The 24,223-nt window shown below is 49.2% G+C and overlaps 1 protein-coding gene and 1 long non-coding RNA gene across 5 annotated transcripts in view; one reads left to right on the top strand and one right to left on the bottom strand.

Moving 5' to 3' along the window:
* Positions 1-24,223, bottom strand: part of LOC309521568 — a 503,597-nt gene that overhangs the window by 117,541 nt on the left and 361,833 nt on the right. The window lies entirely within an intron of this gene.
* Positions 1-24,223, top strand: part of ADGRD1 (adhesion G protein-coupled receptor D1) — a 304,658-nt gene that overhangs the window by 7,437 nt on the left and 272,998 nt on the right. Inside the window, exons 3-5 of one of the 3 annotated variants that reach the window (XM_082204127.1) lie at positions 8,703-8,786; positions 15,158-15,253; positions 16,623-16,745. In XM_082204127.1, the coding sequence (XP_082060253.1) occupies positions 8,703-8,786; positions 15,158-15,253; positions 16,623-16,745 (303 nt within the window). Of the gene's footprint in view, positions 1-8,702; positions 8,787-15,157; positions 15,254-16,622; positions 16,746-17,894; positions 17,990-24,223 lie in introns of those variants that run through there. The other 2 variants (XM_082204128.1, XM_082204129.1) reach the window with 2 other exon arrangements.

Raw genomic sequence — 24,223 nt, 5'->3', positions numbered from 1 at the left:
TGCGGCCGCGTCTTGGCTCTTCAGAACAAACTTAGGAACGCCCCAGTCCTGCAAAGCCCTACCGGCCACAGGGCCTGGCACCTGCATGCACTCCAGACACGCTGTAGTACAATTGTACAGCATCTACCTGAATTCACACCTGTGAGATAGGTTAAGCTGAGTTCCAACTCTCCCCACCCCAGAGGCAGGTGAAGAGTGAGACCTGCTGGCCATAGTGATGTTTGTGAGAGGCACAGAAAAGACTTGAGAGACTTTCTTGAATTATAAGTTTATGAATATGATTGTGGGGCATAGAACCACTGAGGTAGAGCTGTGGGTTTTGGGATGCAGGGGAAAAGATAGTGGTAGAGCTCTGCTCCATCTTGTCCCAGTGAGCAGGCTCCTTAATGAACTGGGAGCCATACGCACAATCCCACTTGCAATGGTCTCGGTTGCGGTTTCAGCGATGCCGAAAACTTGCTCCACGCTCTGCTGCAATTATGGTTGCTCTGAAGCTCAGCCTCAGCACGAGTGGCTGGTTTGCAGCTCACCATTAAAAAACTCTCCAGATCTGTTCACGAAAATAACATCTGCTTTTTGTAGCTGGGATGGATACTGTAAGTGCCACATGTTTTATAGACTTGGAAAGTCCAGGCCAAGCATTAGGCCGTTTCCTGATACAAATCTTTTCAGAGACTCCACAGGAGCTTTGATGCCCATTTCTTTTTTCTTTCTTTCTTTTAATTAACAACCGTATTTCTTCAGGATGTATTATCCTGCAAAGAAAGAGAAGAGGTTGACTCCGTTGCTGCTGCTTTAATCCTGCTCCATACGTACTCTTTCTTTACTCCTACATCAAAATTAATGAGCTGAAGGATGGTCCTTAAACGGAAGGCTTAAAATGTAGAGTGGCTGGTCTCCCTTAGGAGAATGGAAAAAAAAAATCAGTGAAGCAAGGACTGCCTTTGCCTTTCAAATGGTCCTTTAAAAATGCACATTCCGTAAGGCTTTTCCTGAATGGGCTACTTCTCTCCTGATTGCTGCAAGTTCCTTCTCAGTGAAAGGAGATGTAATTTTTAAAAAAGAACGGTAAAGATGGTTTAATATTGCTGCGGTTCCTGTCACTAGGCAGCTCAATTCTATTGATTTTCTTTCTGTTTTTTCTTTTAAAAAGGTTGTATTGGGTATGTATTGGCTAGTACCCATGCCACCACCAACACATTTCATTATTAGCATGATCCCAGGACATGGCTAGGGATCACCATAAGAAAATGCCTCCTAATTTGTACGTGACAAATTTGAAGGGAGTTAATGGTAATGTTGGGGGGGGGGACATTAGACATTATTTGCGGGCTTTGAGGGGGCTTACTGATTTGCTGCAGCAGTGACAGCATTCCTTTCCTTCTCTCTTTTCAAAATGACTGTCGGTGGAACTTAGACTCATAGAATTGCAAAGTTGGAAGGGACACCAACCCTCTGTAATGCAGGAATGACTGCTAAAGCATCATTGACAGATGGCCACTCAACCTCTCTTTATAAGTCTCCAAAGAAGGAAAATCTACCACCTTCTGAGATAGTTTATTTCACTGTCAAACAGCTCTTACCACTGGGAAGTTTCCCCTAATGTTTAGTTGGAATCTCCATTCTAGTAATTTGAATCCACTGGCTTGGGCCTTACACTCCGGGGCAGCAGAAAACAAGCTTGCTTCATCCTCCATGTGACAGCCTTTAGATATATGAAGATGGCCTTCACATCTCCTCTTCTCCAGGCTAAACATACCCAGCTCCCTCAAGCATTCCTTGTAAGGCTTGGTTTCCATTACACTTCTCTCAGTGGAAGCCCCCCCCCCAATGCTTCCTCAAAATGACATCGTGAGATCATTGCTAAAGGGACATTATGGGAATTGCTATTATGCAACAAGTGCAGGTTGGATTAGCAAACAGGGATGCGGGTGGCACTGTGGTCTAAACCACTGAGCCTCTTGGGCTTGCCGATCAGAAGTTTGGCGGTTCAAATCCCCTCAACAGGGTGAGCTCCCATTGTTCTTTCCCAACTCCTGCCAACCTAGCAGTTCGAAAGCAGGCCAGGGCAAGTAGATAAATAGGTACTGCTGCAGTGGGAAGGTAAATTGTGTTTCTGTGCGCTCTAGGTTCTGTCACGGTGTTCCGTTGTGCCAGAAGCAGTTTAGTCCTGGAGAAAGAAGGGTTGGGGGCATTGGGGAGACAAAGAGAGACAGGGGCCCCACCCTCCATCTTTCACTACCTCATAGGTTCTGCCATTTATGAGGCACAGGGTTTGAAACACCAGTGAAAAATGGCTCCTGTTTTATTTTAAGTGGTGATCTGAATTTTTACAAGGTTTCTGGAATGTTTGGACAATGTGTTCATTGCGGATCATGGGCTGCAAGTCATGAAACTTCACAACTCGATTACTATTTCCCCACCACCACCACGTCCCTCCACCCTCACATGCCCTTTTCTTTTCCTCACTCTCCTCCAGGGACCTGGGAGAATGCCAGGGCATGCAAACAAAATATACAATTGGAATAGATGCACCTCTGTTCTTTCATAAGAAAGATTCTGTTTCCAGATTATATATGGCTATTAGTGAGCAACAGTCTGTTTCTTTAGCACTGGGTCTGCTCATCCTTCCTGATTCTTCACAGGCAATGTTTCACGCTGAATATTTTATTTGTATTGCTTTGACTTAAAAAAAGAAAGAAAAAACAGACACAGGATTTCAAATAGACTTGTTGATTTAACAATTGTGTGGCTTGAATGCTTACGCTGCAGAACAAAGTATTAAATCAAATTCCATCGCTCAGTTGTGCCAGCTAACTCTCATAAAATCCATTTTGCAGGGTTGCACTCCTTCCACACAGCTGGGCCACAGCTTAGGATGGATGAGTTTGTCCGTTTCAGTTTCTCATTTGTCTGATCTTACGTTCCGTTTCCCATATTTCCACATCAAGTATGAGATGTTTATCACTGTTATTGCTGCTTATTGAATTTCTAACCCACTCTTCGTCTCCGTGGCGGTGAAAACCCCCAGTGTTAAAACAATAAAATTAAAAGAAGCTAAAAACGTTTCAGAACATTATGAACACCCAAGAACATTTAAAAACAGTTGCATATCCTCACAACTGATAATGTCAAGGTCGGCATCAAATGCTTGGGTCAGCAATAGGCCTGGGTGGGGTATCGATACTTCACTAAGGACTGGTACGAGGGCCAGAGCACAATGGCGGTTTCACCCAGCAGTATATCATGGGTGAAACCGCCAACACTCCTGAGTCCTTCTGCCACCAGCGCCCAGTGTGCCGAAGCAGAAACCAGCTGCAGTCAGGAGCTGGTGGCAGAAGGAGCTCAGGAGCAGTAGCGGTTTCACCTGCAATATACCACCAGGTGAAACCGCCCTCGCACTCTGGCCCTCATACTGCTGAGGGAAGAACAAGTTACATCGGACAGGGCCAGTGTAGCTTGTTCCTCCCTCAGCTGCCTGCGTGGGCAGGTGGCTCCTCAGTGAAGAAGGGCAGGAGGAGCTAGCTGCCTTGTCCCCGGTGCTGTGAGGCACCAGGGGGAAACTGCCCTAGCTCCAAACTGTGATGGTTTCACTCCAGCACCTTGCAGGCCGGGGACGAGGCAGCCAGCTCCCAGGGCCGTCTTAAGCATATCCCCCCGTTTCCCAGAGTTGCTGGCAATGTGCCCAGCTTTGCGGGGCTGGAGGAGGCGGGCAGCGGCTCCTCTGGTGGGGAAGAGGCGGAGGCTGGATGCGGCGGTTCCCGGTTCAGCTGGCCGCTTCGTGCCACAGTGGCCATGGCAGGCAGAGGCTTCGGGAGCGGCGCTGCTTCGGCACGGCATGGCGGAGGTGGGTGAGGGCAGCGAGCTGATGCTGGGAGGCGCTGCGTCCAGCCTCCAACTCTTCCCTGGTGCCCTCCACAACTTGGAGCCCTGGCACCCTGTGCCACTAGCCTCTATGGGTAAGACGCCCCTGCTTGCTCCTCCCTTTCAACATCGCCGAGGCCTAGTCAGCAAGAATATTTTAAAGTTTTTTGGGGTTGTGTTTTGTGGAAGTGTGAATTAGGCAGAATTTTAATGCAGACCAAATGGAAATTCTCTCCCTCCCCCCCCTTGGTGGTAGAGCAAATGGTTGTCATGAGGTATTGCTTCTTGTTGTTACAGCACATGATTTGCCCTCCAACTGTCCCAGCTTCAGTTCTTAGCATCTCTGGGCAGAGCAGCAAAACTCTCTTTGTTAGGACTGCCCTGTGAGCAACAGTCAGGTGACTGAGGAACCAGGAACCAGGGGCAATGGGGCAAGCCAGTAGTTGGGACCAGAGAACAAGCCAGGAGGCAGAAGCGAAGAACAGATTAGGGGAAGGGCCATAGCTCAGTGGCAGAGCATCTGCCTTGGGTGAAGAAGGTCCCAGGTTTGATCGCTGGGAAAGACTGCTGCTCTGAAACCCTGGAGAGCCACACTATAAGCCCTGGTGGCTGGCAGTGACATAGCATGGGTTGCCTGGGCCCAGGCAAATATATTTTTTTTAATAAATATTTATTAAGTTTTCACAAATTTAAAAACACATACAATACACACAATACAAAGATACACATACAATAACAAACAAACACATATAATTTCAACTCCTTTTTTTCTTGAACTTACTTCATCGACTTCCCCATACCTCCCCTTTCTGCATTCCAATTCCCAAAATTATTTCAGCAAATCCTTCCCCTTAATTTTATCCGATTTTCCCTTGTCTTTTCTTTTACTTAATCTTTAACAGCTGTACTCCCTTACTTTATATAACCACAACATTTTAACATTCATTAATTTTACAATATTTCTTAAGATAAATTTTAAATTTCTCCCAATCTTCTTCCGCCGACTCTTTCCCCTGGTCTCGGATTTTGTCAGTCATTTCAGCCAGTCCCATGTAGTCAATCACCTTCCTCTGCCACTCTTCCAAGATGGGCCCAGGCAAATATTGTGCCCCCAGTGGCAAAGATGAGTACAGTGGTGCCTCGCAAGACGAAATTAATCCGTTCCATGAGTCTCTTCGTCTAGCGGTTTTTTCGTCTTGCGAAGCAACCCTATTAGCGGCTTAGCAGATTAGCGCTATTAGCAGTTTAGTGGCTATTAAAGGCTTAGCGGCTATTAAAGGATTAGCGGATTAGCGGCTAAAAGGCTATTAGCGGCTTAGAAAAAGGGGGGGGGACAAAAAAAATCGAAACACTCGCAAGACGTTTTCGTCTTGCAAAGCAAGCCCATAGGGAAACTCGTCTTGCAAAGCAGCTCAAAAACGGAAAACCCTTTCGTCTAGCGGGTTTTCCGTCTTGCGAGGCATTCGTCTTGCGGGGCACCACTGTATGTGCTTGCAGATAGGTATGCTTTAAGTTTGCACCACAGAGGAATCAAATGCAACAGTTGCACCAGCGGAAACATGCCATGCAACAGATTGCAGAGTCTATTGAGAAACAAAGTTACCAGCGCTTGTGCAACAATAGTGGTCTACTGGAGTAAAACATTTCGCCAACGGAATAGATATCCCACTAAGTGACTTTAACTTGGCCTTACAGTTGATACAACCCATTGTTCCAAGCACACCCAGTTGCCCTAACAGCAAGCCTTGAACTAGTAAGTGGTACTTAGCCCCAGAAGTCCTGGATCTCTGGCAGTGATCAAACTTGCTATTTTAGTTCCAACTTTGCCAGTCACACTGCCGGGGCTAAATAAACTCCTAGGACATTTCCCCCTGCTGTAGATAACCTTTGTTTGTTTCTTCAGAATGAAAGAGGAGGAAATGATGTGTATGCACAGTCCCCAGGGAGATTCCAGCTGAATAGATCTTCTTTACCATTTTCAACCCGCGCTATCTATTTGTTAAAGCGGGGCTCATTTCTACAAAAGCACTTTGAACTGGTATTGTAGGCCCTTAGCATTTGCAGGAAGATACTGTAGAATCAGAATCCACCCCCCTCCCCCACCCCCAAGTTCACAAAGTGCTTCTGGCTACGGGTGAATGTTTGATAGCCTTTGAGGAGGGGAAGTTGTCTGAGCAGAACTGACCCAAGGTTTCGGGCTGCCTGAAGCGTGTCCCGAGTAAGCCCCCTCCCTGCTTGCTAGGGCCAAAGCTTTAAAATGTCTTCCTGTGCTATATAGACACCAATCCCTGCCTTCATCTATGCCTCCTCCCCACACTGGGCCACCTGAACCATCATTTCATCCTCCTGCACGGAAGGACCAACCAAGGCCTACTAGCCATGATGGGCTTATGTCCGTTGTCAGAGGCAATATGGCTCTGAATGCCAGTGCTCTTCATTTCCTACTTGTGGGTGTGATGGCCTGGGACTCGGGCTCGGGCTCGGAACCAGAGGGGTCTCAGCCCACACTGGATCCTTTGCCTCAGGCGGCCTCTGGACCAAGTCTAGGGCCTTATTCTGAAGAGCCCCAGTCTGTACAGGTTCCCCTGCAACAAACACCAGCTGGGCCGAGTCAGGGGCCTGATCCTGCCCTGGCTCCAGATGCGGGGATGACCTCGTTGCCTTCAGCTGGGCAATCACTTACAGCTGCTCCACTACTGGTTGGGTCAGGGGAGGCTGAGGAGGCCCCTGGGTCTAGTAACCCACCAACCTCTCCTGAGCTGCAGAGACTAAGATCTGAGAGAAGGAGAGACCTGAGTACTCACAGGAGGAGTGCTCGCCTTCGGGGGAGACAGGGAGGTGAGTCGCTGGGGGATCAGGGCCGGCTGTTACCCCGACAGAGATAAAAGGCTGTTGGACCCCGCCCCAGGTTGTGGGAGCAACATTGCTGTTTGCTGGAACCTGCCTGAGACCCTGCGCCCGACCTAGCCTGGTTTCCTGCCTTGTGTCCTGCCTTGGCCCTGTCAGACTGACTCCTCGCGGAATCCTTGGATTCGGGACTGGACCTGGACCGCATTGCTCGGGTTAACCCCTGGGCCCAGCACGGTGGGCTTCCCATGGGCATTTGGTTGGGCACTGCAGCAACAGCATGCTGGACTAAATGGGCCCCTGGCCTGATTCAGACTCTATTTACGTTGGTATTCTGCAGCTATGTTGTCACTGGGAAGCAAAAGCCCCTGGAGGGCTTGTTCTTTGTTAGCTTGTGCACTTCGATCTCAGTGCAGATGACCATCTGCAGCTGAATAAAGCACTTAAGGAAACTCAACATTACAGATTAGCTGCGGGGCTTATTTATTTGCTGGTAGGAAGCAGAAAGCAGAAAACAAAAACCCACAGATGTTCTCTCTCTGCGTGTGCACGTGCGCGCAGAATGGTGGAATTGTTAAATGTTTGCTTTTCCAGATGTTTCTTTGCAGATTGAGGCCATTCTTCCACATCTAACGCCCCCCATGGGATTGCATGCAGTGCTAGTCTTACTCAGAGTAGACTCATTGAATGAAACAAACATAAATACATACATTGTGTGGCAGCACCTACCCTTGGAAACGCCTTCCCATTGCATATCAGTATTGTTAACTTATACTGTACTTCACCTTTCCCCCAAGTGTCTCAAGGTGGCTAACACAGGTCTACCCCTTGCCATTTAAACTCCATAACAACCCTGTGAGGTTGAAATAAAAAAATTTCTTCCAGTAGCACCTTAAAGACCAACTAAGTTAGTTCTTGGTATGAGCTTTCGTGTGCATGCACACTTCTTCAGATACACGAAAGCTCATACCAAGAACTAACTTAGTTGGTCTTTAAGGTGCTACTGGAAGAAATTTTTTTATTTTGACTATGGCAGACCAACACGACTACTTATCTGTAACTGGAACCTGTGAGGTTGGTTAGGCTGAAAAGCAATGACTGGCCCAAAGTCACCACTTCATGGCTGGGTGGGGATTTGAACCCCGATCTCCCAGGTCCTACTGCAATATTCTAACCACTACGCTGCACTGTCTGCCTCATTTCAGACTATCTCTTCATGACCCATTGAAGGCTTTCCTCTTTCAACGCCTTTTGAGTAGAGATTTTTGGTTTGCTCAGTTACCTTAGCTGGTACCTGCAATGGATTTGAATTGACTGTATATGCGTTATTGATGTTGCTTTTTTTTTTTTAAAAAAGTTCTCATCTCTATAATTAGTTTTTAATTGGTTTTTATCTATTCAAACGCTCTGCATATGTTTTTTAGTACACTGTAAATCACTTTGAGTTGCCTCATGGGAAGTGAATCACAAATTAAATAAATGAAATGACATGGAAAATAATAATAAGGGAACCAATATGTGGTTGCTTCATTTGCTGGAGAGGAGTTGATCTTATTCCCATTATGCTCAAGAGATGGGTTGTAGCTCCGTGGCAGAACATCTGCTTTGAATGCAGAAGGTCCCAGGTTCAAATCTTGGTTTCTCCAGATAGGGTTTGTTTGTTTATTTATTCCAGTTATTGCCCACAGCTGGCTCTCCCTCTCCCCACTTTGCCCCACAACAACCCTGTGGGTAGGTTAGGCTGAGAGACAGGAGTTGGCCAATGGTCACTCAGTGAGCTTCAAGGCTGGAGTGGCAGATTTGAACCCTGGTTTCCCAGGTTTCAGTCTGACATTCTAACCACTCTACCACACCGCTTTAAATCCTGGGAAGCTGCTGCTGGTCAGTGTAGACAATACTTGAACTAGATGAACTCAGTGGCCAGACTTTGTATAAGACTCCCTGTGGAAGACATCTTCAAAGCAGTCCTTGACATTGTGTTTTCTTGACAGGTTTTGATGTCCTGGCCCAAGCATCGCATTATTGGCCCCTGGGGGCCGTGGAAGGAATCCATGAGTTGCGAGATGCGAATGGAGGTAGATCGAAGAACGGTGATTCCCCACTCCCTTTAGAGTGACTTAAATCTTTATGAAATTCAGAGTGTAAGAAAGCAAGGTTGAGAAACACAGGCTTTGTGGACTACCCACTTGTGTTTGTCGATTGGCCCAGCAAATGTTTTGGACCCAAATGACCTTTTCTGTTGGCATTTCAAACCACAGACTCCATTGATCTTTGGTGGGGAAAGAGGAGGGCTGGTGACCCACACAGAACTATGCTTTCAAAGACAATATTGGTGGGTGGGCAACCTCGTGAGCCCAACTGAAACATTGATGATGGGTTCGGAGGGGCAATGATAACCAGCTGTGTTGTGTGAGCTTAAAAATTAGTGCAATACCAAGTGGTGCCTCCGTCACGTGGAAACCACATGGGATAAAGCTATGCGGTATTAACACAGTTTGGGGGTAGTGTGTGTGTGTGTCTCTCTGTGGGGTAATGCATGTTTGCCCCACGTCTGAAAGTGGTCTTCCTCCATCCCCCAATCCCAAGAAGGCTTTTGTTCATGCTGTCCTTTAGATCCTGCACTGAAACTCATTTGTGTTTGTGGACTGTGGTTGGAGTTTTGTGTGTGTTATGTAAATATAGGCACAAATATAGGCTCCCTGTGGTTCGTGTTTGGATTAGGAACATAAGCACCCCAGACTGGTTCACAAATGCATGGGAATCGCACTTGACTTGGTACCCCATCATGAGATTTATCCAGCGTTTAGCCTGGTCCACAGAAGCAGGAACAGCAATGAGGGAGGCTTGGACAGAACCACTTTTGACTTCAGGGTGCACGTGTGGGTTGAATGCTCATAATAAGACGCATGTCAGGGAGAAGTGTGTCCTGGTCCAAACCTTCTCCCCTGACATGCTAATTTCTGTGTGGAGTTGTTCACCCAACACATACAATGTGTAGTGTTCAGTCGTCTCTCACCACCACCACCACATGAAGTGGTACAGTTCAGAAGTCCTTTGACCACTTCATCTCCCATTAAGACTGAACCTTAAAGGTGGCAGGCGAATATATGAAAAGGGACCCCCACCCTCTCCGATGAAATGTGTTGATTCTGTGACAACTTCCCATGATCTCAAACTTTTCTTTATGGCAACTGATACTCTGTGATGGCTCATTCAGACATGCAACAAGTTACTCCTTGATCCAATGAAGAATGAGCATGCAGCGTTTGAAATTTGCTTGGCGCCAGGTGCATTTTGCACCTGGCTATTGGCCACTTTGCTACCAAGTGAAGATGCCCAGGTGTCAGAGTGGCACCTGACATCTCTACCATCTGGAGGTACAAGCCTGGGGATCTTGACTGTTGCCACACACTAGCAACACATTCTTTGGAATTCTATCTGTGATATTTTACCTACGCAATCATAACGAATTTCAGGAACCAAAAAGTCATATTGAAAAATACAACTTTCAAGCTCTCTGTCTCTGGCAGCTAGGCATTCCATTTTGGCAACTGTAACCCTGGTTTAAGGAGCCATTTGACGCCTAGCTTACATATCTGAATTTCTAACACTGCGAAGCATGCATATGTGAACCAGGACTAAGGTTGCAGAACCTACACACACCTCGCACAGGAGCAAGTGCCATTGAACTCAGTAGGCCTTACTTCTGAGTAGAGGGTAATAAGATGGGGCTGTATGTATTGTTTTGGTTGTGTAATGTCATAACAGCAGGGAGGCTGTTTGGACATGGATGGGGAACCTGTGGCTGACTGGATGCTGCTGGGCTACAGCATCCCTGACCATTGACCTTACTGTTTGGGGCTGATGGGAACTATAGTCCAATAGCATCCGGAGGCCATCTGGCTCTCCAGCCCTGTCCTAGAAGGTCTCCTTTCATGGATGCCGCAGCAGCAAAATCGCTGCTTTGATATCACTCTCTGATTACATGCATCTCTTCCTTCGGTAGCCAAATAGTCTTTCATGTTTTATTTACTTGTAGCCACCCAACTCAGCCTTCGCACCCGCCATGAATTCCACGCAGTTGTGTTTTTTTTCACTCCATGTTTCCCGCTCATCAATCCTCAGAGCGTCATAAGCTTGCATTTCATGTTAATCCATTTCATTTGTTGAAATCTTTGTGTGGCTGTAAATCCAGTTCTGTATCTCTCAATTGCTTGCTTCTGCAGAGACCAGCGTCACCAGACTGGCTTTTTTTAGATACATGCATAGATAGATAGATTAGATGGATAGAAGTGATACACACACACACACACACACACACACACATATATATATATATATATATATGCAGGTTTTGGTGTCTTCGGGTGTCTTCCCGTGTAAGAGTCGGGGTGTCTGTGCGACGTTTCGACGAGGTCTCACTCGTCATCTTCAGGCTGGTGCTTTCGGCTTCTTGTTACTGGAACAGAGCAGAGTCTGGTGTTTGAGTTCCTATAAATACTGTTGAGGGGTGTGGTGTATAGCCTCCAACGTTCTGGGCAAAGAGGAAGTTCCTAGATTAGTGTGCCTTTTCTTCTTTTGTTCCTTAATTACTTGAGGGATATCTTGGGTGATTTCATGAGTGATATTCAGAATATCACTGGGTGGGTCATTAAGTGTAGATTAGTTGCTAAAGCTTTCGTGTCTTGACCTCTTGAGCTTGTGAAGAGTTTTTCTGAGAAGATGGCTGTGCTGCATTTAGTTGTGCTCTGGCTTGGCTTCGTGTATAGGGGCGAGCTATGGTTTTGTGCCTTGTGCCAGCCAGATCTGTGTAGGGATTGCAGGGGGGTGCAGCATCCGGAGGTGCCACTATAGTTTGGCTACTGGATGGAGTCTGTAATATGTCTGTGGAGAGGGTCTGGGTTTGGGTCTGGTGTGGTTGATTGGTGACGGCGTTCTGTGTGCCTCTGGTTCTGGTGTCGGTTTTTGTGGGGAGGGCTAATTTCCAGATGTCTGGCAGGCGGGACGTGTCGTCACGCTTGTTCATGTTGTGTGGGTGTTTCTCTATCTCGATGGCTTCCATGATTATTCTCTTGTGGTGATGTTCCATGTTAAAGAGCAATTTGGAATCTGCAAAATTAATTTCATGTCCTGTTTCTTTCATGTGTTGGAAAAGAGAGGAAGTTTTTTCTTCTTTTTTGACGGCATTCTTGTGTTCTGCGATACGTGCATTTATTCGTCTGTTTGTTTGTCCAATGTACGTGGCTGGGCAGACTTTGCAGGGTATTTCATAGACCCCTTGGTTTTCCAGCTGGATTTTGTCTTTTGGGTTTCTGAGGATATTGGCTATTTTTTGGTTGGTGCAGAAGGCTGTTTTAATCCCTACACAGATCTGGCTGGCACAAGGCACAAAACCATAGCTCGCCCCTATACACGAAGCCAAGCCAGAGCACAACTAAATGCAGCACAGCCATCTTCTCAGAAAAACTCTTCACAAGCTCAAGAGGTCAAGACACGAAAGCTTTAGCAACTAATCTACACTTAATGACCCACCCAGTGATATTCTGAATATCACTCATGAAATCACCCAAGATATCCCTCAAGTAATTAAGGAACAAAAGAAGAAAAGGCACACTAATCTAGGAACTTCCTCTTTGCCCAGAACGTTGGAGGCTATACACCACACCCCTCAACAGTATTTATAGGAACTCAAACACCAGACTCTGCTCTGTTCCAGTAACAAGAAGCCGAAAGCACCAGCCTGAAGATGACGAGTGAGACCTCGTCGAAACGTCGCACAGACACCCCGACTCTTACACGGGAAGACACCCGAAGACACCAAAACCTGCATTCCTGTACCCGTGAAAATCTACAAAAGCATATATATATATATATATATATATATATATATATATATATACACATTTTGGAGGTGACTTTGATGCAAGGTATCTCTGTGTTGTGGGGGGAAATAGTGGAGCAGTAAGTAAAATTTTTACTGTAACACTTAAATGGCTATTTGCTATGAAATCAGTGGAGTCAGTGGGGCACTGCCCCACCAACCTCACTGTGCCCTTGTCCTCCTGTCTCCCTACTTACAACCAGACAACAGGGTACCACTGGTGGCTGTTAGCCTCCTCTGCCTTGCTCTTGGTGTTGCCTTTGTGGAACTCAACAGAGGATGGGATGAAAGCAGACTTAATTGGCTCTGGCTGTCATTGAATCTGACTCTACCTGCGTGGTCCTCCAGTCTCACCAGTCTTGATGAGAATTGGCTTCCACTGATCTACATGGGAGTTCCCGAGTCAAGCGCCAATACCATTCTCCCTCTTGGCTGCGAGTGCCATTGCTTATTTAGCCCAAATGGTATCACCCATCCACACAAATGAGGTGTTGGTTGCCTTTTGGGGAGAACACCAAAGTTTTTAGAACTTTGTTCAGTGTTGTCTGCACTGATTGACAGACAATTGGGGTTTCAGGCAAGGGTCTTTCCAAGGCCTCTCTAGAGACCATAGAATCCTAGAATTGCAGAGTTGGAAGGGACCCCAATTGTCATCTAGTCCAACCACCATGTGGTCTCCCATCCAATTTGAAACCATACTGGATCCTGCTTAGCTTTGAAAACATGCCAGCCGTTTTATTACTGCACCACTATGTGGCAGGGGTTGGAGCTGGAAGATGCTTTGTCATTTAGGTCAGATCCCAACCATACATATAAATCATGCTTATACCACTTTAACAGCTGTGGGGAGTCCATGGAGAAACTGTGGCTTGTCAAGGGTGCTTGGATTTTATTTGTTTCTTTAATTTATACCCCGCTCTTCCTCCTAAAGGAGACCCGGGCGACAAATATACAAGTGGTATGACATCTTAAAAACAATTCCAATATAGGTGCAGGCTGTGAAAGAATTCTGCTTGTAGGAATGGTAGGTTTGTGAGTTCAGCACCCTTAGCAAACTACTGGTCCTAGGATTCTTTGGGGGAAAGCCTTGACTGTTAAAGTGGTATAAGAGTACAGTGGTACCTCGGGTTACAGACGCTTCAGGTTACAGACTCCGCTAACCCAGAAATAGTACCTTGGGTTAAGAACTTTGCTTCAGGATGAGAACAGAAATGGTGCAGTAGTGGCGTGGTGGCAGTGGGAGGCCCCATTAGCTAAAGTGTTGCTTCAGGTTAAGAACAGTTTCAGGTTAAGAACGGATCTCCAGAATGAATTAAGTTCTTAACCCAAGGTACCACTGTACTTTAAATGTATGTTGTGGAAACGACCTGAGATACTACTCCCTCCCCCCAAAAAAGGTGAGATTGCATGATAAGAGTGATGATAATTTTGAAAATTCCACATTGAGCCAGGGCGTCAGCTTAGCATGGCAGACCTGGAGAGGCCAGGTGGGTGGAGCTGGAAGCAATGTCTCTTTTTAAAAAAAGGATATGGTGGGTGGGTGAGGAATTGGCCATCACGCTTTTTCATTTCTTAATCAGATTTCCTTCCCCCCACCATTCCAAAAAACAAGCACTCTCTCTTTAATTGGAGGCTACCCTATGACAAAGCATGTTCTGTGTCCCTCTCCCCACTCCCTCACCCCTGGAAAAAAGAAAGTCTTAGGTAGGGCAAACCCACGCTGTAGGTGGAGTAGGATGTGCTCAGCAGTAGATGGGCTGAGCTGGAAGTGCTTATCTGACTTCCTGGCATGTGAGTTGCCATTCCTTACTGGAAGGGCTGTTGGTGTATCGGAGACGACAGGAGGTTAGATGCAGGTGAACTGTGCAAAAGCACGCTGGCAAGCATGCTCCAAGCAAGCTGCCGACTAGCTCTGCCGAGACTCCTTTTATTAGCAGAAGTCAACAATTGGAAACAGTAGTGAAACCACCCTGAACTTAACATATTTCCATCTAAGCACATTTCCAGCATTAGCAAATACACATGTCAGCAGGTGCTTTCCCCCAATACTTGATTACGTCTGTGTCCCCGGTCATGCTCCAGCCAAGCGATATGTCTAACAACAAATTGTGAGAGGACAAAGGTCAGGGGAAAAGCCCTGTTTTCTAGCCAAGAAGGTCAGGGAAAGCAGGTGTAACGCTCCTTGACATACTGTTGCATGTCTGGTGCGAGTTTTGCCTTCGCAAAGCGGAGCGTTACCTCCACAAAGGGTGAGGCAGCAGGGCAGGTGGTGCAGGGCAAAGGCAAATGGAACCAATCCAGTGTGTCTGCTAGTACATTAGCACCATGACACCCTCTGTGGCACCTCCCCTTCTCTCTCCTGGTAAGCAGTTCTGCCCCACCAAGCCATCTGCTGCTGAATGTGCTAGCTGCCCCAATCTGGGTGCAATCCCCTGGGAGGAGCTTTCACTACTTTACTGTTCACTCCCCACATTGAGAGATACAGACTGGCTGATTCATATTCATCTTGCATTTATTCATTGTGTTGCTTTTCTCTCTTTTTTTGTCTTTTGTCGTTCCACCCAGCTTTAAGATTCCACAACTTCACTGTGCTTCCTTCCCATAATTCTACTTTTGTATATACCAATGATTCTGCCTACTCTAACTTCTCTGCAACTGTAGGTGAGGATTCAGTACGATTCTTCTGCATTTGTCACTCTCGGGCCATTCTGAATAATGCTGTAAGCTAGATGTGGTTTTAAAGCAGGCACTGTTTTTCTTTAAAAAATATTTTAAATCTGTATGGTTTTAAATGGAAATTCTCCCTCTCAAAACAGAGTATAGAGGAGTCTCTTTGTGGGTATGCGGGTTCAGTAAATGATACTCCAGTAAGTCCAGGGGAGACCAAACAGGGTGATGATCAGGTCTAACTATGGTTTGTGGCATAAACTCTGGTTACAATATCAAAAAATACTGTGAAACCATGGTTTGCTAAGCTGCATACTGCTGCCCCAGAAACCATCTACTGCAGGCATAGGCAAACTTGGCCCTCTAGATGTTTTGGGACTACAATTCCCATCATCCCTGACCACTGGTCCTGTTAGCTAGGCATCATGGGAGTTGTAGGCCAAAAACATCTGGAGGGCTAAGTTTGCCTATGCCTGATCTACTGTATACCTCAGCTTGTAGTAAATGATACTCCAGTAGGTCCAGGGGAGACAAAACAGGATGATTAGGTCTAACCAAGGGTTGTGGCCTTAACTCTGGTTACAATATCAAGAATACTGTGAAACCATGGTTTGCTAAGCTGCATTCTGCTGCCCCAGAAACCATCTACTGTATACCTCAACTTGGATCTGCTGTATACCATCTATTTGTCACCTCAAAAAGAAGAGAAAGCAGAGAGACATGGAAATTGCATTAACCATGGTTAGCTTGGCGCGCATGTAGCACTTACCTACGGTAAATTAAAACCTTCTTCAAGCCATGGTTTTACATTGCGCTTTACAGATAATCCTTAACTATGGCTCATGAATTGTGATGTAATGTTTAAGGGCCCTTATTGGCTCTCCCAGTTGCAGGGGGCAGAAGATGAGAGGCAGCAGAGTCTCTTATTCCCATTACTGGTTCTACAGTTCCCAGAGTAGTTTAATAACCAGAGCCTCCTTGCAGGGAACCCTGGTTATTTTAGCTCAGGGAGGGGAATAGAGGGTCTTTTTCAGTGCCCTTAACAAACTATGTTTCCCGTGATTCTCTGGGGAATGACATGAGTGTTTAAAGTGATAGGCCCCATGTGTACTATACATTTAAAGCAGTGCAGTAAGTCTGGAGTACTTGGGGGAGGGTCTGAGTAGCACTGGGAGGATGCAAAGGAGTGAGATGGATTGCAGTGGTCACTGGGTCTGAGGCCCCATAGAGATGGGGATGAGGGGAGAGGAATAGGATGAAAGCTATTTAAAATTGCCTGAGTTGTATCCCTAGGCTGTTTGAACTGACAAGGCTATTAAAAAGAAATCAATGTATCATTTAAACAATTTCCCTCCTTTGGTAGATATTGTAGAAGGAATAGTGAACAAAGGCATCTGCGTCCCAGATGTTAAGGGAATGACCTTCCTCCTTTTTGGAAGCCATCAGAACTCTTGCATTGTTAACCCGGAATTCTGTGAACCTGAAGGTTAGTACAAAGCCACAGTCGTCATTGTCTCCATTATATTCCTTTATTGCATCACACTTTTCCCAGAGAAAGGGAGGAGGATCCTGAGAAAGCTGCTGAAAGAAGACACATATCAGCAACTCTTTTGAGGTTTAACGATGTGCATTTTCTGCAACCTCCCATTTTAATTTTTAAAAGAAAGCAAGAAAATCCAGATTATTTGCCTAGAAAATGCAAATACATTTATCAGAATTACTGGTGCAGTTTTCTTGCTGTAATTTAAGTATGGGCTTCTAAAAAGAAAAAGAGAAAGAGAGATCGCTGTTGCCAGAAATTCCCCAAGCAAATTCCACAAAGAGTTTGTCTTGAAGGACTGAGTTTCAGAGACATTTTCCCTGTATTTTAATATCCTTCTCTTGACTCATATCTCAGAGCGCTATCACAGCTGAGCATCACCCCCTTAGGACTGCATTAGATCTCTCAAGTTATAAGTATTGCTGGTTAGGAACAATATTTGGCTTGAAACTCTCTAAGGATCTATGGTAAGTTTATTCTGGTCAGCAATCAGTCCAGGAGAACAATCCCCCCAAAATTCACTTCAAGAATGTTGTTAACACTTTAAAGAAAAAAGAAAGAAAAGAATCAATTGGTGTCCCATGATTTCTTCTGGAGTCTAGCACACAGGTGTTTGTCTCTGTTTTAACCTCATAGCAACCTCTTGAGGGGGATTAAGCTATGATAGAGGCAGACAACCTTCTTCCCCTGCCAAGGACTCCATTCCCTTGGAAGTAATTGGTTGGCAGCATGCTGGCGGTGGGCGGAGTCACAGCCTCTCTGTTGGTGTGCTTTGCATACACACACACACACACACACACACACACACACACACCCTACTAGTTGTTCTGAAATGACCTAAGTCCTGTTCATGCGTTCTGCTCACGTGTAAACCCCACATGCAAGTGAGGGGTGAGAGTGCTGAGGTCCACCTCTTGTGCCACTGTCCTTGAAGCCCACCATCTCATGGAATGTGACTGGGTGATATGGGGCTCCTTCACCACTCACGGTGGCTTCCCACATGATCTAGAACCCCAATCATGTAGGGTTCCAGAAGGGGAGGAACCAAAGAGCTGTTGGTTCCAACCAGGGCAAAGGCAGCCGCAGACCAATGGATTCAGCCTGTGCAACCCATTTTCCTGAAATGATGCCTTTTCATCTAATCTCGACAGGCCAGAGGGATTTGTTTGCTGATATCGGCACATTTTGTTGTGTGTATAACAAATATTCTCCTACACACAAGCACACCTGTCAGAGCTGCCACCCAGTCCCAGCTCACATAGGACCAAGTCCGCCAGCGTTCACTTTATAAGAGTCTTTATTAAGTTACAGGTTTCATTTCCGAACTGCAGCGTGCAGCTCTACACCTTCTGCCCTAGGTCGGCGAAGACCCGTCTGAGTCCCCGCCTCTTGCACACCAGCTTAATACCCTAGCCTTGCTCCACCTCCTTCGCCTCTCCCTACGTCTCTGGGTCCTTCTGCCCCCCTGGGCCTCCTCCCTTCTACTCTCCTCTGACGCTGACCCCCCTGATCCTTCTGCCTCCTTGCGGCGGGCTTTGGGACCTGGCTCACTCTCCGGGCTGCTTACTGCTCCAGCTTCCGCTGCATTTGAACTTGGCGCGCGCGCCCAACTCTCTACTTTCCTCTTAACCGTTGCCTCGCTCTCTGAGGAGGGCGTGACCACCCCTGACTCGTGCCCTCCCTCCTGCTGACAGCCTCCGGAACCCGATGCCTGGCTACCTTCCTCCCTGCTTCTCTCAGTCTTGAGCGTGGGTCCCGACTTCCAGCTGCTGCCGCCCTCAGTTATGAGCGTGGGTCCCGACTTCCAGCTGCTACTCTCTGAATCTCCTCTGTTCCCTTCCTCCTGGGGTGTCCCCCCGGAACCCCCCCTTGCTCTGCTCACTGGGGCTCCCTTTTGGGAGTCCTCTGACTCACTGCTTAGGCTTGGAGATCTCGGGTCGTCATCATCACTCATTTTCCCTTCGGATTCCTCCCCCTCGCTCTCTGCTTCCTCCCTTCTCTGCGTCTCTGCTCCTGAACCCCTGACATCCATCCCCCCCTCGAAGCCCCCCCTTCCCCCCTCCCCGCTTTCAGGTGTGGGTGCTGGGTGCTCCATCATCACGGGAGGGAATGCCGGATACAGTTCGCTCCCCGTGGTTGGCCGCCAACTGAAGACCTCCGAGTCTTCCTCCTCGCGGTCGCCGACGTTGACCTGTTCCGCTTCCATCTCTGTACCGCCGTGCTCGAACCCAAGGTCCTCCCCGAACACGTCCATGTCAGTCTCTGCGTCGGTCGCTCGACCTGGCATCTCCAGCCACTTCCGGCGCCATTGCTCCTCCGGTCGATCGTCCCACCAATACGAGGTGTCTGACGCCGAACCCGCCGGCGATCCTTCTGGGGAACGGGTGCTCAGTGCGGGTTCCCCGTCCGAGTCGAAGCCATGGAACGTGCTGGAAGAAAGTGTGGGCGTGAACAGCCAGTCGTCGAAGAAGCTCGCTGGCATGGGTCTGTGTGGGAAAAGGGCATGAAACTCGTCCTTGAGCAGGGGTTCCTCCAAAGCGTAGTCTGGCACCCAGCTATTGGCGCTGGCCCGGGTGCCCTCTCTGGCTAGGAGGTATTCGACTCCCTCTTCCCCCCATCTGGAGTCCAAAATCTCCGTGACCTCGTTGATGGGGTCTTGCTGCGTCACCCCTCGCGTCTCCGTCCGCTCCCGGAACGGACTCGGTGCCGTCCCTGGCTCTTGGAATCTGTGAGGTGCCTTGTAGGGAGTGAGCACCGACCTGTGGAACACCGGATGCATTCTGGAACCCTCCGGCAGCGCCAGTCGGAAGGCTACCGGGTTGATCTGTGCTTCGACTTGGTACGGACCAATTTGCTTGTGCCCCAACTTCTTCTTGGCTAGTGACCTGGTCGGCACTGCGTGGGCTGCCAACCAGACCCAGTCTCCCACTTGGATCTCTTCGCCAACCCGCCTGTGCTTGTCAGCTTGCACCTTGTAGGCGTGCTTAGCTAGCTCCAGCTGCCGTCTGAGTTGATCGTGTACCGCCTGCAACTCTGACGCGAACGCGTCCGCCGTCTGTGGTTCTCCGTCCCCCACTCTCTCCCGTCCCGGGAAGGTTCTGGGATTCCTCCCATTGTTGGCGAAGAACGGCGTCACCCCTGTGGACACGTGCTTCGTGTTGTTGTAAGCGAACTCGGCGAGCGGCAGGTAATCCACCCAGGTCGCAGGTTGTTGATTGGCATAGCATCTCAGGTACTGCTGCATGATGGCATTGACCCTCTCTGCTTGCCCGTTGGTCTGCGGGTGTCTTGCTGATGCCAGATCGACCTTGACATTTAGAAAACTCATCAGCTTCTGCCAGAAATTCGAGACGAACTGGCGCCCGCGGTCGGACAGGATAGACCGCGGCAGACCATGCACTTTGAACACGTGATCTATGAACAGTTTGGCGGTTTGTTCCGCCGTGGCCACCTTCGCACACGGAATGAAATGTGCCATCTTGGTGAACAAGTCCACCACCACTAGTACAGCTGTCTTGCCTCTCGAGCTGGGTAGATCCGTAACAAAGTCCAGGGCCACCCTCTCCCACGGTTCAAACGGCGTTTGCAGCGGTTCCAGCAGTCCCGCCGGTGGTTTGTGCACCGGTTTGGCCCTCTGGCAGGTGTCGCACCTCGCAACGTAGTCCGCGACTTCCCCTCTCAGTCTGGGCCACCAAAAGTCCCTTGCGACTAATTCCACCGTTTTTTCCGTGCCAAAGTGCCCGGCCGTGGGTGCGTCGTGCAGCTGCTGCAGTACCCTGGCGCGAAGTTCGTCTCCCGGCACGTAGATGGCCCCTTTACGTAAGAGCAAGCCGTCTCGTATCTGGAACTCGTCGCCCCTCGCCGTGCCCTTGTGCACCTCTGCCATCTTCGCCTGCGCGAAGGAGTCGTCCTGCAACGCCCGCCGCACCGCATCCAGGTCTACTGTGGCTGAAGCGCACGCCCACGCTGTTGGCGCGAAGATGTGCATGGCTGCCGCTGGCGTCGCCTCTTCGAGGTATTGCGGTTTGCGGGACAGTGCATCCGCCATGACGTTGGTGTCGCCTGGGACGTACTCTATTCGGAAATTGAAGTTAGCAAAGAACTCCGCCCAACGTATCTGCCTCTGGTTCAGGAACTGAGCCGTGCGCCAGTGCTCCAGATTCTTGTGATCCGTGCAGACCTGCACCGTGTGCTTGGCGCCGATCAGGAAGTGCCTCCACGCCTTGAAAGCTGCATGAATGGCCAGCAACTCCCTGTCCCAGATGGTGTAGTTCTGCTCCGACTTGCTGAGCTTTCTGGAGTAGAACGCTCCCGGCCTCCAGACCCCCTGTGGGTCCCTTTGCAGCAGGACAGCTCCCACTGCTCTATTGGACGCGTCTGTCTCTACCCGCATCGGTCTGCTGGGGTCGATATGCAGCAGTTGCTCTTCCGACGCGAAGAGACGCTTGAGTGCCTGAAAGGACTGCTCCGCCTGCTCCGTCCAGATGAATTTCTTTTTCTTGGAGCTTAGCGTGTCCGTAATGGCCGCCGTCTGCATCGCGAACCCCTTGATAAACTTGCGATAGAAGTTGGCGAAGCCGACAAACCGCTGGACCTCCTTCCGGTTGCGCGGGCTCTTCCAATCCAACACCGCACGAACCTTGGCGCTGTCCATGGCTAGCCCCTTGTCCGACAACTTGTAACCCAAGAAATCCACCTCCGTCGTGTCGAACTGGCACTTCTCCAGTTTGGCGTACAGTCTATGCTGCTGCAGCCTCTTCAGCACCTCCCGAACATCTTGGTCATGGGCTTGCTGCGATTCGGAGAATATCAGGATGTCATCCAGAAAGCAGACGCACTTCTTGTAAAGGAGTCCCGCCAACACATGATGCATGAAAGCTTGGAAACAGTGAGAACCGTTTTGCAATCCAAACGGCATCACTCTGTATTCGTAGGTGCCCAGAGGCGTGAACATGGCAGTCTTCCACTCATCGCCCTCCCTCATGCGGATGAGATTGTACGCACCTCGCAGGTCCAACTTGGTGAACACGCGTCCCTTGCGCACCGTCGCTAGTAGGTCGTCAATCCTGGGCATGGGGAAATCAGAAGGCTTGGTCATCTTGTTTAAGAGGCGAAAATCCACCACCAGTCTTTTTTGGGGCGTGTCTTTCTTCTTCACGAAGAAAACAGGACTGCCCCCTACTGCCCTGGACTCCCGGATGAAACCGCGCTGCAAATTGTGATCTATGAACTGTTTGAGTTCCTGTAATTCGTCCTCAGACATGGAATACAGCTTCCCTTTCGGCAGCGTCGCCCCTGGTAGGAGGTCAATCTTGCAGTCATATTGCCTGTGCGGTGGTAGCTTGTCAGCCTCTTTCTCGCAGAAGACCTCCAGAAAGTCTGCGTATTTGTGGGGGACTGCTTGCAACGTTCCCAACTGCAGTTGTGATTCCTCCTCCTCTCCCTCCTGTCTGGGCAGGATGCAGTGTTCTGCGCAATAAGAGGAGCCGAAGATCAGCTGTCTCTGGTACCAAGCCAGTGTCGGACTGTGCCTGTCCAGCCAACTCATGCCCAACACAATGGGCGTGTCCGACAGTTGGGTGACATTAAAACTGATGACTTCCCTGTGGTTGCCAAGGCGCATCACCATCGGTGGCGTTTGCTTCACCACCTGCCCCCCTAGCAACTCTCTGCCATCCACTGTGACGACTTGCAGGGGCAGAGTGGCAGGCAGTAGCTGTATAGCGTGCTGCTCCACAAAATCCTGCGCTATAAAGTCTGCGTTGCTTCCAGAATCCACAGAAAGCGGCACTTCGATAGTGACGCCATTGGGTAGCTGGAGAGATGCTGTGAGCTGCACTACTGGTTTGGGTGGGAGGGGGTCCGTGGGTTGCAAGATCGCTGGGGACTGCTTCACTGATGCGTCTGGCTGGGCCCCAGTGCCTCTGTCTCCAGCCAGACATCGTCGTTTCCCTGCTGTGGTTCTCCTTGCTGCGTTGCTGCAGTCACCATTGCTGAGGCTGCAGTGTGCTTGTGGAGCCTCCGGGGACACTCTTTCGCCAAATGGCCTGGATCCTCGCAGATGTAACACTTCCTGTTCCCTCTAGGAGGCTTCGCTTTCACTGCTGTCGGTGCTTGGGCTCTGGCTGCTGACTGAGCCCTTGCACCTCCAACCTCCATCGGTTCCCCTCCCCCTCCAGGCGGAGGTGTGGATTGCGCACGCGCTGCTTCTCTTGGAACGAAAGAGAAACTTCTCGCTGCTTCGCGCCCTCCACGTCCTTCATCTCTGCACCATGGACGTTCTTCCAGCCTCACCCCCACAGTCAGCGCCCTTTGGACCACCTCCTGCGTGCTTCGGGGCCTCTCCCCCCTTGCAATTTCATCCTTGACCGCAGAGCTTAGACCCTCCCAGAACAGGTCTCTGACAGGGGGCGAATCCCGGTCCCACTCTAAGGCACTGACCAGCGCAAAAAAGCGGGCGTGGTACTGCCGGACGCTTGCCCTCCCTTGTTTTAGTCCATGAATCTCCCGTCGGGCAAGATCCACATCAATAGTAGACAAAAAACACGCATCCATCGCTTTGATAAAGGCATCTGCATTCTGAAGCGCCGGATCTTTATCCCTCCACAAATTGCGTAGCCACGCTTTAGCATCCCCATGCAAATGGGATAGTATGAACCCCACTTTCTCTTCCTCATCTCTAAAGTCTTTTGCCAGCAGTTGCAGTGCGCACATTACGTCTGCTCGAAAATTGGGGTACTGTTGTAAATTCCCATCGAAGTGAGCCACAAGCCCTCCTGCTCTCCGTGCCAACCCAACCCCCTCCGGTCTGGGTCCTGGCTGCCCGTGTTTAACCCATGCTTCAAACCTGGCGTGGAGATCTCTGTAGGCGGCTGCCGCATCCTCCTCCCTCTTCTTGGATGCCAGTACCTCCGCGTTCAATTGGGTAACTGCCTGTTGCAGCGCTGCAACTGTCTCTGCTTCCGTCATCTCTGCTAACCGTCGTGAGCTTGCTCCCAAACACCGATCCCCTCCTCCAGCTGCCTCTCTCTCCGCTGCGAGATATCAGGTGTCCGAAGCTTTTCAGAGACGGGTCTTACTGTCAGAGCTGCCACCCAGTCCCAGCTCACATAGGACCAAGTCCGCCAGCGTTCACTTTATAAGAGTCTTTATTAAGTTACAGGTTTCATTTCCGAACTGCAGCGTGCAGCTCTACACCTTCTGCCCTAGGTCGGCGAAGACCCGTCTGAGTCCCCGCCTCTTGCACACCAGCTTAATACCCTAGCCTTGCTCCACCTCCTTCGCCTCTCCCTATGTCTCTGGGTCCTTCTGCCCCCCTGGGCCTCCTCCCTTCTACTCTCCTCTGACGCTGACCCCCCTGATCCTTCTGCCTCCTTGCGGCGGGCTTTGGGACCTGGCTCACTCTCCGGGCTGCTTACTGCTCC

This window comes from Podarcis vaucheri, assembly GCF_965113315.1.
Source record: "Podarcis vaucheri genome assembly, chromosome: 16".
Taxonomy (NCBI): Eukaryota; Metazoa; Chordata; class Lepidosauria; order Squamata; family Lacertidae; genus Podarcis; species Podarcis vaucheri.
This window is presented reverse-complemented; position numbering and strand designations above follow the sequence as displayed.